We start from the raw sequence: 13,962 nt of genomic DNA on the forward strand, positions 1-13,962 counted from the left end.
CCAGTAAAGAAAAATACTCTCTTGTACATCTGATTGTGTTAGTCTCTGTGGCTTTCTTTTGGACACAACGACATTGTGACCCCATTCATCCATGTCCTGAACATAAAAAATTGTAAACATCTTTGAAATAGCATTTTCACTGTATTGACAAACGTATTTCAAGAAAACCAAGCATAGAAAGAAAAACCATGTTTGCCAGCCAGAAAACTGGAAGACGTAGACTAGAGAGAAGTAGTACCTTCTGACTAACTCTGACAATGCTAAGAGGCTGAATGATTTATGGCCTTGACCAATCTTGCCAAAGCAAGATTAAAGGGTACTCATCCACAGACGTGCTCTGCACAGCCATGTGGATGCAATTTGGATTCTAGAACAAGAGAAATACCAAGACTTTTGGATTTCCACCCACTCACATCTCCATATTTTATATAAACAGATGAGATAATCACGATATATGTTTTTCTTGGCATTTCCATCTTTTAAAAATTTCAGTTTGTCATACCAGCAAGCTTTTATTGATTCAAGGATATGAGTGCAAAATAGTTATTTTCATCAAGTTATTTATACCATGACATTTTAAAGTTTTTATGCTTTTTGAAGAAGCAACTTTACAAGTAATTATTAACATGCTTTAAAACAGTGTCATGACAGCATTAGGCAGGTCATCTAGGCAGAAGATTAAGAAAGATATTTAGAACCTGAACTCAACACTTGATTTAACAAACATATACAGAACTCTCCACCCCAAAACAACAGAATATTCATTCTTCTCATCGCCACATGGTATATATCATAAAATTGACCACACAATTACACATAAAACAATCCTCAGTAAATTAAAAAAAAAATCATGTCAACCACAATCTTGGACCACACTGAAATAAAAATAAAAATCAATGCTAAGAAAATCACCCAAAATCATACAATTACATGGAAATTAAACAACCTGCTCCTGAATAATTTTGGGTAAATAATGAAATTAAGGCAGACACCAAGAAATTCTTTGAAACTAGTAAGAACAAAGATACAACATACCAGGATCTCTGGGATGCAGATAAGACAGTGTTAACAGGGAAGTTTATAGCAATAAATGCCCAATCAAAAAATTAGATCTCAAATTAACAACCTATCTTCACAACTAGAGGAACTAGAGAACCAACCCCAAAGCTAGAAGAAGATAAGAAATAACCAAAATCAGAGCTGAACTGAAGGAAATTGAGATACAGAAAACCATACAGAAGAACAACAAATCAAGGAATTTGTTCTTTGCCAAAATAAGATAGACTAGTTAGCTAGACTAATACAAAAAAAGGAAAGAAGATCCAAATAAACACAATGAGAAATGAAAAAGGGGGCATTACCACTGACCCCACAGAAAAAAAAAAAAAGCCCTCAGAGATTATTATGAACACCTCTATGTACAAAAACTAGAAGATCCAGAAGAAATAGATAAATTTCTGGATACAAACAACCTCCCAAGAATGAACCACAAAGAAACTGAATCCCTGAAAAGACCAATAACAAGCTCCAACACTGACTCAATAATAAAAAGCCTACCAACGAAAAAACATCCAGGACCAGATAGATTTAAAGCCAAATTCTATCAGATGTATAAAGAAGAGCTGATACCATTCCTACTGAAACTATTCCTAAAAGTTAAGGTGGAGGGACTTCTCCCTAACTCATTCTATGAGGCCAGCATCATCCTGATACCAAAACCTGGCAGAGACACAACGAAAAAAGAAAACTTCAGGCTGATACTCTTGCTGAACATAAATGTAAAAATCATCAACAAAATACTAGCAAAGCGAATCCAGTAGCACATCAAAAAGCTAATTCACCATAATCAAGTAGGCCTTATCTCTGGGATGCAAGGTTGGTTCAATATATACAAATCAATAAATGTGATTCATCATGTAAATAGAACGAAAACAAAACTACCTGATTATCTCAATAAATGGAAAAAAGGCTTTTGATACCATTCAATATCCCTTCATGTTAAAAACTCTCAACAAACCAGGGATTGAGGGAATGTACATCAAAATAGTAACAGCCATCTATGACCCACAGCTAACATCATACTGAATGGACAAAAGCTGGAAGCCTTCCCCTTGAAAACCAGAACAATACAGAGATGCCTTCTAGCACCACTCCCATTCAACATAGTACTGGAAGTCCTGACCAGAGCAACCAGGCAAGAGAAGGAAATATAAGGCATCCAAATATGAAGAGAGGAAGTCAAACTATCCTTGTCTGCAAATGACAAGATTTTATATCTAAAAAACCCAATAGTCTCTACCCAAAAGCTACTTGATCTGATAAACAACTTGAGCAAAGTTCCAGGATACAAAATTGAAATACAAAAATCAGTAGCATTCCTATACACCAACAACATACAAGCCAAGAGCCAAATCAGGAATGCAATCCCATTCACAATTGCCACAAAAATGTACAAATAAAAATACCAAGAAATACAGCTAACCAGGAAGGTGAAAGATCTCTAAAATGAGCATTACAAAACACTGCTCAAAGAAAACAGAGATGACACAAATGGGAAAACATTCTGTGCTCATGGACAGGAAGAATCAATGCTGTTAAAATGACCATGCTGCCCAAAGCAGTTTACAGATTGAATGCTATTCTCAAACTACCAATGACATTCTTCACAGAAATAGAAAAAACTATTTTAAAATTATATAGAACCAAAGAAGAGTGTGAATAGCCAAGGCGATCCTAAGCAAAAAGAACAAAGCTTGAGGCATCACCTTATGTGACTTCAAACTATATTACAAGGCTACAGTAACCAAAACAGCATGGTACTAGTATAAAAACAGACTCTAGACCAATGGAACAGTATAGAAAGTCCAGAAATAGAGCCACACACCTACAACCATCTGATCTTTGACAAAACCAACAAAAACAAGCAATGAGAAAAAGACTCCCTATTCAATAAATGGTACTGGGAGAACTGGCTAGCCATATGCAAAAGATTGAAACCAGGCCCCTTCCTCATACCATATACAAAAATCAACTCAATATGGATTAAAGACTTAAATGTAAAATCTAGAGGCATAAAAACCCTGGAGGATAACCTAGGAAACACCATTCTGGACATAGGACTTGGCAAGGATTTCATGAGAAAATTGACAAAAGCGATTGCAACACAAACAAAAATTGACAGACCCAATTAAGCTAAAGAGCTTCTGCACAGCAAAAGAAATTATGAACAGAGTAAACAGACAACATATAGAATGGGAGAAAATATTTGCAAACTACATATCCAACAAATGTCTGATACCTAGAATCTTAAGGAACTTAAGCAAATTCACAAGCCAAAAACAAACAACCACATTGAAAAGTGTGCAAAGGATATGAACAATTTTCAAAAGAAGACATACACATGGCCAGTAGGTATATGAAAATATGCTCAATCCCACTCCATACAACCTTCCCCTTTCTGATGCCCCCATGCCTGTAACCCACCTCTCACCCTCATGGACACAGACCTCACCAGAGGGGCCTCATTCTCATTTTTTAATCCAGCGGCATCCCCTACCCCCAGGCTGTCAACCCTTTCTGTGTTGCACTACAGTTCAGAGGAGCCCTGCAGTCCTCCCATGAAACCCAGGTAGAGAAGCACAACAAACACTTATATTTTTGTAGTATTAAACACAGTTCTGTATTATTAAAAAATGCTCAAAATCACTGATCATTAGAGAAATTCAAATCAAAGCCACAGTGAGATACAGTCAGAATGGTTATTATTAAAAAGTCAAGAAATAACAGATGCTAGTGAGGTTGTAGAAAAAAATAGAACACTTACACACTCCTGGTGGGACTGTACATTAGTTCAGTCATTGTGGAAAGCAGTGTGGTGATACCTCAAGGAACTTGAAACAGAATCACCATTCAACCCAGCAATCTCATTATTGGGTATTTACCCAAAAGAATATAAATCATTCTACCATAAAGACACATGCATGTGTACATTCATTGCAGCACTATTCACAATAGCAAAGACATGGAATCAACTTAAATGCCCAACAACAGTAGAATGGATAAAGAAAATGTAGTAAATATACACCATGGAATACTGTACAGTCATAAAAAAGAATGAGATCATGTCCTTTGCAGCAACACGGATGAAGCTGGAGGCCATTATCCTAAGCAAACTACCACAGGAACAGAAAAACAAATACCACATGTTCTCACTTACAAGTGGGAGCTAAACAACAAGAACACATGGACACAAAGAGGGGAACAACAGGCACTGCAGCCTACTTGAAAGTAAAGGATGGGAAAGGATCAGAAAAAAATACTTATTTGGTACTATGCTTATTATCTGGGTGGCAAAATAATATGTATGCCAAACCCCCATGACATGCAGTTTGCCTTCATAACAAACCTGCACGTGTACCCCTAGATGTAAAATAAAAGTTATAGTTAAAAAATAGTGTCATGAGATACAAGTTTATGCAAATAGCCTCTTAAATTTTCTTAAACTTTCTGGTGATAAACACAACCACTTACATATTGGACTGCCTGGTTAAACTAATCCACACAAGTAATGGACTCCTTTTACCCTAGTGTTAGTGGAGAACACAATTCCCAAGTGTGTCTCATTCATTCATTTATTGTTTGATTCAATATTCAAATATGTGTTGAGCTCTGCTATGTGCCAGGTACTGATATTCTGGACTCCAGGAATAGAGTGTAATAAAACAAAGTCCTATCCTTTATGGAACTTGCAGTCTAGAAGGAGAGACAGGCAAACAGCTAAACAAATAATATTGATAGCAGGTAGCTGAGGGCCAGATCACATAGGGCCGTTCTATTAAAAATGTGGTCTGGACCAGAAGCATCGGCATCATCTGGGAGTGCCCTAGAAGTGCAGAGTCTAAGGCCCTGCCCTAGACCTGCTGACTCAGAATCTGCACTTTAATAAGTTCTCTACTTAACAATCCCCTCTAGGGGGTTCTTCTGCACTGTGAAGCCGGAGCAGTGCTAATGCAGAGCAGTCATTCCTAACCCTAGGTCTATATTAAGATCTCCTAGGGAGAAGTTAAATTACTGCTACCCTGGCCTCATGGCCAGAGCTTCTGATTTAAGTGTCCTGGGAAGGTTTCTAGGTGGTGGAATGTTTTATAATTCCCCCCAGGAGATTCTCATATTTAGCCAGTTTGAAGACTACTAAAGTAGGCTGTATTCTGGAGGTGGGGTGGGGATGGGAAACCCCACAAGGATTGAGATCAGGGGAGTGCTGTGACCTGATTTGCACAGCTGAGCAGCTGAGGCAAAGAGGGCTTGATTTTCTACCTCTGTGTCTGATAGTGATAGCCTGCTCTGCAAGATGGGGACCATGATGTGATGTGGCCACCACATTGAGCTGAAGTCAAACCTAATACACTTCCCTGGTTCCCAAGCAGTAAATAACTCCACCTGCATGAAAGAAACCACAAAGACATATCAAGCCAAGATCAAAGTCAGATGCAATCATTTATCTCATTACTTACCTGGGGACCTTTACTTCCCACACCTCCTTTTTCTCCTTTCGCACCAGCCTCTCCTCTTGGGCCCTAAGTACATAGAATTAAAGCATTATTTTTTGCCTAAAAGAGAATATTGAATATTAAATTGAATATTGCAAGTAGAAATACTAAGTCAGTAACATGGACAGAAATGGGAAAGAGAGCTCCAATCACGCCTTTCCTTCCATCCTGGCCTGTGGAGCTCATTCTCATTTGTGCAGGAATATGAATGTCCAATCTGAAATTTAGGCAGTTGAGGATTTGCAGTCAAACTGACTGGGGCTTGGAAAAAATACTGAATGGTTGAGCTTTTCCATATTGCTTTCTACATTTCCCTACATTTCTTCTGTTAAAAAGAAAAATATTCCTTACAAATATAAATCTGAAACCAGAACATTTAAATAAGTTTTCTATTCAATAACCACACTGAAGACTGGTCATAAACAAGATATGGTATGTGGTAAGATGAAATCTGACTATTTCTATTTTTGGAATATTATACTGCGTATTAGCTGTGGCTTTCATATGTTATGCAGAGAAACTTTCATGCTGTGCTTGGTTTTTGCCTCTGCTTTTAAATTATACCATTAAAAAAAAGTAAGTTCCTATAAAATGGAAGAAGGGATGCTGTAGTATCACTTCCTTAGCATGAAATAAAGCTAGTCAATCTATTGAAATGCCTCCCCACAACCCCAGTGGCAACTATTTCTCGCTTGAAGGTAAAAAAAAAATAAAACAGTGAGCTTTCCTCAGCTGGAAAGCAACAACAAAGAAAAGTAATCAAGCTAGGAAGAGATAAAGGTCCAAGGGGAAGACTGTTCACTGCTCTGAATCTTGGCAAAATGTGAACACACTTTCCCTTCTGATGTTTAAGGATATTTTGACCAACTTCCATGTAACAAGTTGCCAACATATAATAGTTACTTTTTTAAACTATGTGGATTAAAACTTTGAAAAATAGCAGAACCATTGATCGTCCTGCCTATGCCAAATAGTACACTTATTCCTCAAGCTTTCAAAACTAAGTTTGGAGAGGAAAAAAAAAAGTTCTAACTTTTTTGTGGTCTGGCCTTTCTTTCACCTCAATATTTGCTAGGACCTCCTTTCTTTTATTATAACATTTTAGCTAAATGTTGCTCTCTCTGGCCCCTCATGTGACCCCTCACGCACCCCGTCATGTGATCAGTGTAAAGAGCCAAGTATGGCTTGTTCCTTGCAAAGGAAAAAGTGCTGGAGGTAGCTCCCTGGAGAAGTGAGCTGGCAAGGGGAGGCTGAGTGTTGCACTGCAGATCACCCCGCTGATGTCTCCAGCTGTCTTTCGAGCAATTCTTTCCTAAGAATAAAGCCAATTTTTCTACATCATGAGCACCAAGATATGTAACACTGAACTATTACTGTGCTAAATTGACCACAATTCCCAGATCTGAGGTTCAACATTTTCCTTGGCTCAAGATCTCCCTGGAATATCCTACTTACCCTGAACCCAGTACACAGGGACCACTGCCTAGCCTGTTCATTCACTTTTCACTTCTTGACTGGGACAAAACTTAAAGCAGACCAAGTGCTGCATGAGTCCAAACTGTATTGTTTCCTTACTTTATTACCATGAAAACTTTAAACATCTGGAATTCTGCAAGAGGGATTTGAGGGTTTCTATCAGGTCCTCAGATTTTTCCATTCCCAGATTCTTCTTTATGTTCTCACACCCTGATTGGTCTTGATATATACCTGAGGGCCCTTAAGTCCCAGGGAGCCTTCAAGTCCATCTGGTCCTGGGATGCCTGCTGTTCCCTGTGGTGAGAAAGTATCAATCTGTTAACACTGTTTCCTGAAAATTTTGTCTCCTTTACCTGCAAGCTTATAAATATTTTTTTAGTCACAATGTCAATGCAGGATCTTTCAAAAAAAAAAAAAAAAAAAAAGTGAAAATAAATGCAAATACAAAGAAAATAAAAATCTATAATCTCATCAAGCAGAGATAACCACAGCTAGCATGCTGGTGTATTTCCTTTCCATCTTTATATATATACATGCATGCACACATGCAGCCCCCACCCCTTTCCTATACAATTTGTATTATATCTAACTTAGCTATGTGACCTTAAAAACACCCAAAATTTAGTTCACATTTTCTGCAAACATCTTCAAGCATCTTACATGATTATATTAATATTTATATTCAAATCAGTTAAATATCTAGGGAACAAAAGTTGAGTATTCTCTCCATATTGCTCTTGAATTCTGTCACAGACAAGAATTATAAAAAGCATAAAGAATTCAAGAAGTTTATAATTTAGGCAACTATTAGGAGAGCCTAAGTTTATATTTCAGTTGTTATATAGTTGGATGTGATTAAATGGCACTTACAGATAACTTTTCCTAGAAATCAGAAAAAAAATTTAACACCTTCTGTCTCCAATTTCATTTCATTTATATCATTCTATTTTTCTGGGTAGGTTCTCCTTTTTGCTGAAGTCTAACCTTGAAATGTGCTGTGGTCTGAATGTGTGTATTTCTTCAAAATGCATATGTTGAAAAGTAATCCTCCATGTAATAGTATTAAGAGGTGGGGCCTTTAGGAGGTGTTTAGGTCATGAGGGCTCCATCCTCTTGAATGAGATTAGTGCCTTTATAAAGAGGCTCAAGGTAGCTGTCAGCCCCTTCCGCCATGTGTGGATGCAACAAGAAGGCACCATTTCTGGAGTGAACAGCAAGCCCTCACTAGACACTGAATCTGCTCATGTCTTGATCTTGGACTTCCTAGCCTCTAGAACTATAAGAAATAAAATTCTGTTGTTTATAAATTACCAGTTTAAGGTATTTTGTTACAGAAGCAGAAACAGATAAAGTATGTGGGAGGGAGGGATAATGTCTGGATGGTAAGCTCTCTTTGTCTAAAAGTGTCTATTTTACATTACTCATAGTTTAGGTATGAAATTCTTTTTTTTTTTTTTTTTTTTTTTTTTTTTTTTTTTTTTTTTTTTTTTGAGACATTAGTCGTCACTCTGCGCCCAGGCTTGGAGTGCAGTTGGGCCGGGATCTCAGGCTCACTGCCAAGGCTCCACCTCACCGAGGTTTTTTAAGGCGCATTCTCTGCCTCAGCCTCCGCGAGTAGCTGGGGACTACAGGCGCCGCCAACCGTCGCCTGGCTCAGTTTTTTGTATGTTTTCTTTAGTAGAGACGGGGTTTCACCGTGTTAGCCAGGATGGTCTCGATCTCCTGACCTCGCTGACCGCGCCGCTCTCGCAAAGTGCTGGGATTACAGGCTTGAGCCACAGCGCCAAGCCTAAAAGTGTCTATTTTACATTACTCATAGTTTAGGTATAAAATTCTAAGTTAACAATTATTTTTCCACTGTACCTTCAGGATATTACTCTGTTATTTTCTGGCATGTATTATTGCTGAACAGAAGTTGCTGCAATCTAATTTGTCATTCTTTTCATGAGTAAAGCTATCTTTTCTCTCTGGTAATTTTAAGATGCTTTTATCTTTAACATTCTGGAGTCTCACCATGTTGCCATTAAGAGTGGATTATTTATCCTCATTGTATTTTTAATCTGAGGATGTGTGTTTTACAAAATTGTAAGTCACAACCACTCTTTCATAAATATTACAGCTTCATGAAACACATATAATGTATCACCAACATGCGCAATGAGAATGGGATATGGTTTTTGATTTAACTGACTTTGTGAACAAAATAGACTATCCAATTTGTACAAAAGTTTCATTGTATTATTTTGGCTTATATGGGTTTTTTTTTATAATTGTAAGATTCCGAAGTTAAATGAAAACGTAAAAGAAGAGTCATCTACTAAGTTATTCAAGTTTGTACTTAAAATCCAAGCAAAGTTAAATTTAACAATAATTGTGCTAAATATATCTCTGGCCATTATTTTTTATGGTTTTTGACCAAAGTGCCCACATATTTAAAGAGTTAAAATATGAACTCTTAAAATCTTATCCTAAAATTTTTCCAGCATTCTATTCTATAACCAATATCATCAAAAGGGGAAGTTTAGAGACTTTATTCCAGCTCCTTGAGTGGATGCAATATTTGTCATTTGGAGTTAAGGGGAAAAATCGTTGTACCTGTGGACCTGTATGTCCCCTTCTGCCATGAGCTGCCTAAAATAGAAGAAAAAGGTAGATATCTTTAATTCAGAAAGAATGCTTTTTTATATATGATTTAAATTAATAATGGACACTTTAAGGCACCAGCATACATAACAATTCCCGCAAAGTGCTTACAACATTCAATTTTCCACTGTACCATGAAAGCAAAACACTGCTAAATCTACATTTCTATCCTAGGGCAATAGAATATTTGTCTCTCTGAAATAACTGACAATAGAAATAATAGACAATTGAAATCTACAGATACTTATGAGAACAGACTGTGGTCAATAATTTGTTCTCTATTAAACTTTTACTAGAGCTGTTCACAAGCTGCAAATTGACTTGTTTGAATTTTATTTCTTTTATTTTTCCTGAAGCACTACTAAAGAAGTCAGAAATCAGGGTAAACTAGCCAAAAGGCAGGAGGCCAGAGGAAAAACTGGAATAATTGACTCCATGTACTTTATAATAAAGTTCAGACATAAAGATGGCCAAACTAATTTTAATTTTAAAAGCCAATGTTTACCTGAGAAAATGAAAGAATTTTCTCAAACATTCAAAAGCTACTCAATCCAGTATATTAATATCCAATCAAAATGATGCTACATAATCAAGTGGGTTTTCCTGCCACTGTCATATGTAAGTGTAGGGTCTAGATATATTCTAGATCAATATTTCATAGACCTGGAAATCAAGAGACAATGGCATTTTGTTGTCTAACTTAGGATCATTGAGTAATGTTATAGTAAAAGTAAAACCCAGCATTTGCAAAATTCAATAAAATCAGACATTGTCTTGATTGAAATTTGAGATGTTCTCTGAGAGGCCAGTATTTCAAACTTGAAATTCTGCTAATCCTATTTCAGTCAAAATCTATTTGATATGGTTTGGCTCTGTCCCCACCCAAATCTCACCTTGAATTGTAGCTCCCATAATTCCCACATGTTGTGGGAGGGACCCAGTGGGAGACAAGTGAATCATGGGGGCAGTTTCCCTCATACTGTTCTCATGGTAGTGAATAAGTCTCATGAGATCTGATAATTGTATAAGGGGTTTCCCCTTACACTTGGCTCTCATTCTCTCTTGCCTGCCACCATGTAAGACATGCCTTTCACCTTTACCATGATTGTGGGGCCTCCTCAGCCACATGGAACTGTGACTCCATTTAACATTTTTTTATAAATTACCCAGTCTCAGGTATGTCTTTCACAGCAGCGTGAAAATGGACCAATACACTATTGTTACATAAGAAACAGACTGTATTTCAGGGAAACGCTTAGAGGTCTTTATTTTTTACAAAACTGATGAATCATCTTGAGATGAAACCCTAAATTGTCTATCAGAGGGAGGAAAATAAGCTGTTTCCCTTCCTTCAGCACATGGGTTTGTCTGTTCTGATTCAATTCACTTCTCTTTTATTCAGAAAAATATCAGTAGATATTTCCATTTGACAAATAGCAATAGATATTTTCATCTGAAAAATATACTACCCACAAAACACACTAGATGGGAAATATGGGAGCATAAAGATCACACACACACACATACACACATTTCTGACCTCAGGGGACCCTCATTCTTTGGGTTTGGGAGGAGGAGATACATATTACAAATATTTACAAGGCAAAGTATTGCAAATGCCATAAAAAAGGGGAAAAGATAGAAACACAAGTTTTAAAGAAAGCAATCATATCCAGTTGGTCAAATCAGGAAAAGCTTCCTGGAAGAAGAGATTTTTGAGATGGGTGTTTCAGAGGATAGGTAGCAGTCCTACAGGCAGAGAATGTGTCAGGTCTTTCCAGAAGAGGTACAGCCTAAGCTATGAAGTAGACAGAAAAACAGGAAGCATACTTGGTAGCAGCAGTAAGGCCATCTGTGTCAAAAGTGTGAAAAGAAAGGGAAGTAGCAGGGTTACTAGGCTGAAAGGTTCCTACTACATTTAGCAGAAGCCACTAGGGTTTTTTGAGTTGGAAAGGTACATGGTCAGACCCCAGCTGCAGTTGGATACATCTGGTTGTGGCAAGAGGAACTGAATGGAACTTTATATTTGAGCAAAATAAAGAGTTTCCAGTATGTTTAAGGGAAGTGGAACAGACCTCCATGTTCAAAAATCTACCTCTGGCTTGCTGTCGCAAGTTTCAAACATCATCAATAAACATTTTTTTTCCCCCTTGTGTCTTTAAGGTTTGATTTTGAAAGGGCTTGCTGAAAATAAATTATTGTGACACATATTTATTGAGTTCCTGTTCCCTTCTAGGAACTGGGCTGGGTGGTGGTGAACAAAATCTGACTCCTGACCCTAGTTAGTTTATAAGCCTAATGGATGGGAAAGACTTTAATCCGCTATTCACGCAAATAATGAAAATATCTTCAGAAATGATCATATAGCACCTTTGTTAATGGTTACTTGGGATTTAAGCTCCAAATGAAAGTCATAGGGAGAGATACATTGGGTTGCTGTGAGAGACAGAAAACAAGGAAATATGGAAGATGATTTTGCAATTTTGCCTAAAAATTTCAAGTGTTTTATATGAGAAAGACGATTTTCCAAAATATCTTAATGGTTTACCCAAGAACTTGCAGATGTCTGATAACACATCTAGACAACCTGACATATCTTTAAATAGACTGTGAATGGGCACATCAGAAGAGAAAATCTCCCCAAAGGGACCTGAGAAGAAGATGGGCAAGAACAGGGTACTCAGTCCTTCGTTCCCCAAAGCCTGGCTTCCTGGTTGTTTATAGGACCCAATTTCCTGGATATAAACCATCGGGATGGAGAATTATCAGGTAAAAAGCAGGACATTCTGAATGCTAAAACATCACATTAATACTGAGTCTTAATGGCAAGCATTTACAATGGTGAACAATTGTCCAACACCACTTCAGGATGCCTCTAACTAGTGCCAAGAGGGATGAAAAGGGCAAGTCATAACTAACAGCCCTCCAGACTAACTAGGAATGAAGGATATGCATTAATTTCAGGCTATAGTTGCTTCTCATTATCCTTGGCACAAGAATCTGTTTTAATTCTCAGGTTTGGCTCAGAAAGAGACGACCCCCCACTTTCTTCCTCATCTTCCCCACAGAATTACCACATTCTAACCCAGATTCTTCCTTCTTGTCCCTCCTTCCTGCCTTTCCCCCCCAATTCACTATAGTCTGCTAGCATAGCACTGGTAACAGCTCATTAATTCTACAGGTCCATCCCCTCCTACAAAGTGATTCTCAACAGGAAGTGGGGGATTTAGCACCCTCCCTTTCCCCAGAAAACACTTAGCAATATCTGGAGACATTTTTCATTGTTACAGGTCAGGGGTGTTACTGGCAGCTAGTGGGCAGAGGCCAGGGATGATGTTAACATCATCATAACATGCATGATACATAACATGCATCTTCTATAATGCACAAGACAGCCCCCTACAGCAGAGAATTGTTTAACCCAAATGCCAATAGTGCTGAGGCTGAGAAACCATACTCTATAACATGATTCTAAGTTCCTTGACAGGAAACATGGTCTTAGTTAAGGTTGTAGTTGAGTTTATTTCTAGTATTTAGTAGTGCTGCTGGTAGATTGTAGGTGTTCAAATGAGTAAAGGTCAGATTTGCTGTTTATTTCCCAGCATGCCACTCCTACCACTGGCCATCATCCAATCACTTACCAGCTTAGCAGAACATAAGTGCACTGATAAGTCCTCCATGCTCATTGTAACATTCATTTTAGAGTTCTGCAGTGAACATTAGATTTTTCTACTTTCTCAAAAAATGACTTTACTATTATGAGAATGATATATGCTGATTTAAAAAATATTTGAATACAGAGAATATAGAAAAAAAAATTTAAATCACCCAACTCCTCCATCTAGAAATATGCTAATCATGATTCCTGACATCTTCTATACTCATTCATAGATAAAATTCTAAATAGTGTTTCATTAAAGAGAGACACTAAACTATTTTAAAATTAAAATATTACATCTAATTTTACTTGAACAGAAGCAAAAACAAAGAATAGAAATGTCAGGTGTTAACATATCTTACATCTCTACTGTTTCCCTTCCATTGCTCCTCAAGCACTGCCAACTTGCTTTCTTCACTTTATGTTGTCTGTGCTTCAAATTTTAAGAGCAATAATGTTATTTTCACTTCTTTGAGACTCTGAAGAACTATTTGCCGGAATTCAAATTTTTCCTTGAATAATTCCTCTTCTAATGAGGCTTTATCTGCCCTTTGGCCATAGTTTTCTTTTTCTTGCAGCTTTATGTTCTGATTAATCATCTAATTAATAAAGATTATTAATGTTCCTGACCATTCA

The 13,962-nt window shown here is 37.3% G+C and overlaps 1 protein-coding gene across 1 annotated transcript in view; it reads right to left on the bottom strand.

Moving 5' to 3' along the window:
* COL6A6 (collagen type VI alpha 6 chain) overlaps positions 1–13,962 on the bottom strand; it is a 110,619-nt gene that overhangs the window by 53,912 nt on the left and 42,745 nt on the right. The window contains exons 22-24 of the mRNA XM_017862330.1: positions 9,621–9,656; positions 7,257–7,319; positions 5,514–5,576 (exon numbers count right to left, since the gene is read on the bottom strand). Coding sequence (XP_017717819.1) covers positions 5,514–5,576; positions 7,257–7,319; positions 9,621–9,656 — 162 coding nt within the window. The remainder of the gene's footprint in view (positions 1–5,513; positions 5,577–7,256; positions 7,320–9,620; positions 9,657–13,962) is intronic.

Source organism: Rhinopithecus bieti, unplaced genomic scaffold (genome assembly GCF_001698545.2).
Source record: "Rhinopithecus bieti isolate Rb0 unplaced genomic scaffold, ASM169854v2 scaffold_62793, whole genome shotgun sequence".
NCBI classification, from domain to species: Eukaryota; Metazoa; Chordata; class Mammalia; order Primates; family Cercopithecidae; genus Rhinopithecus; species Rhinopithecus bieti.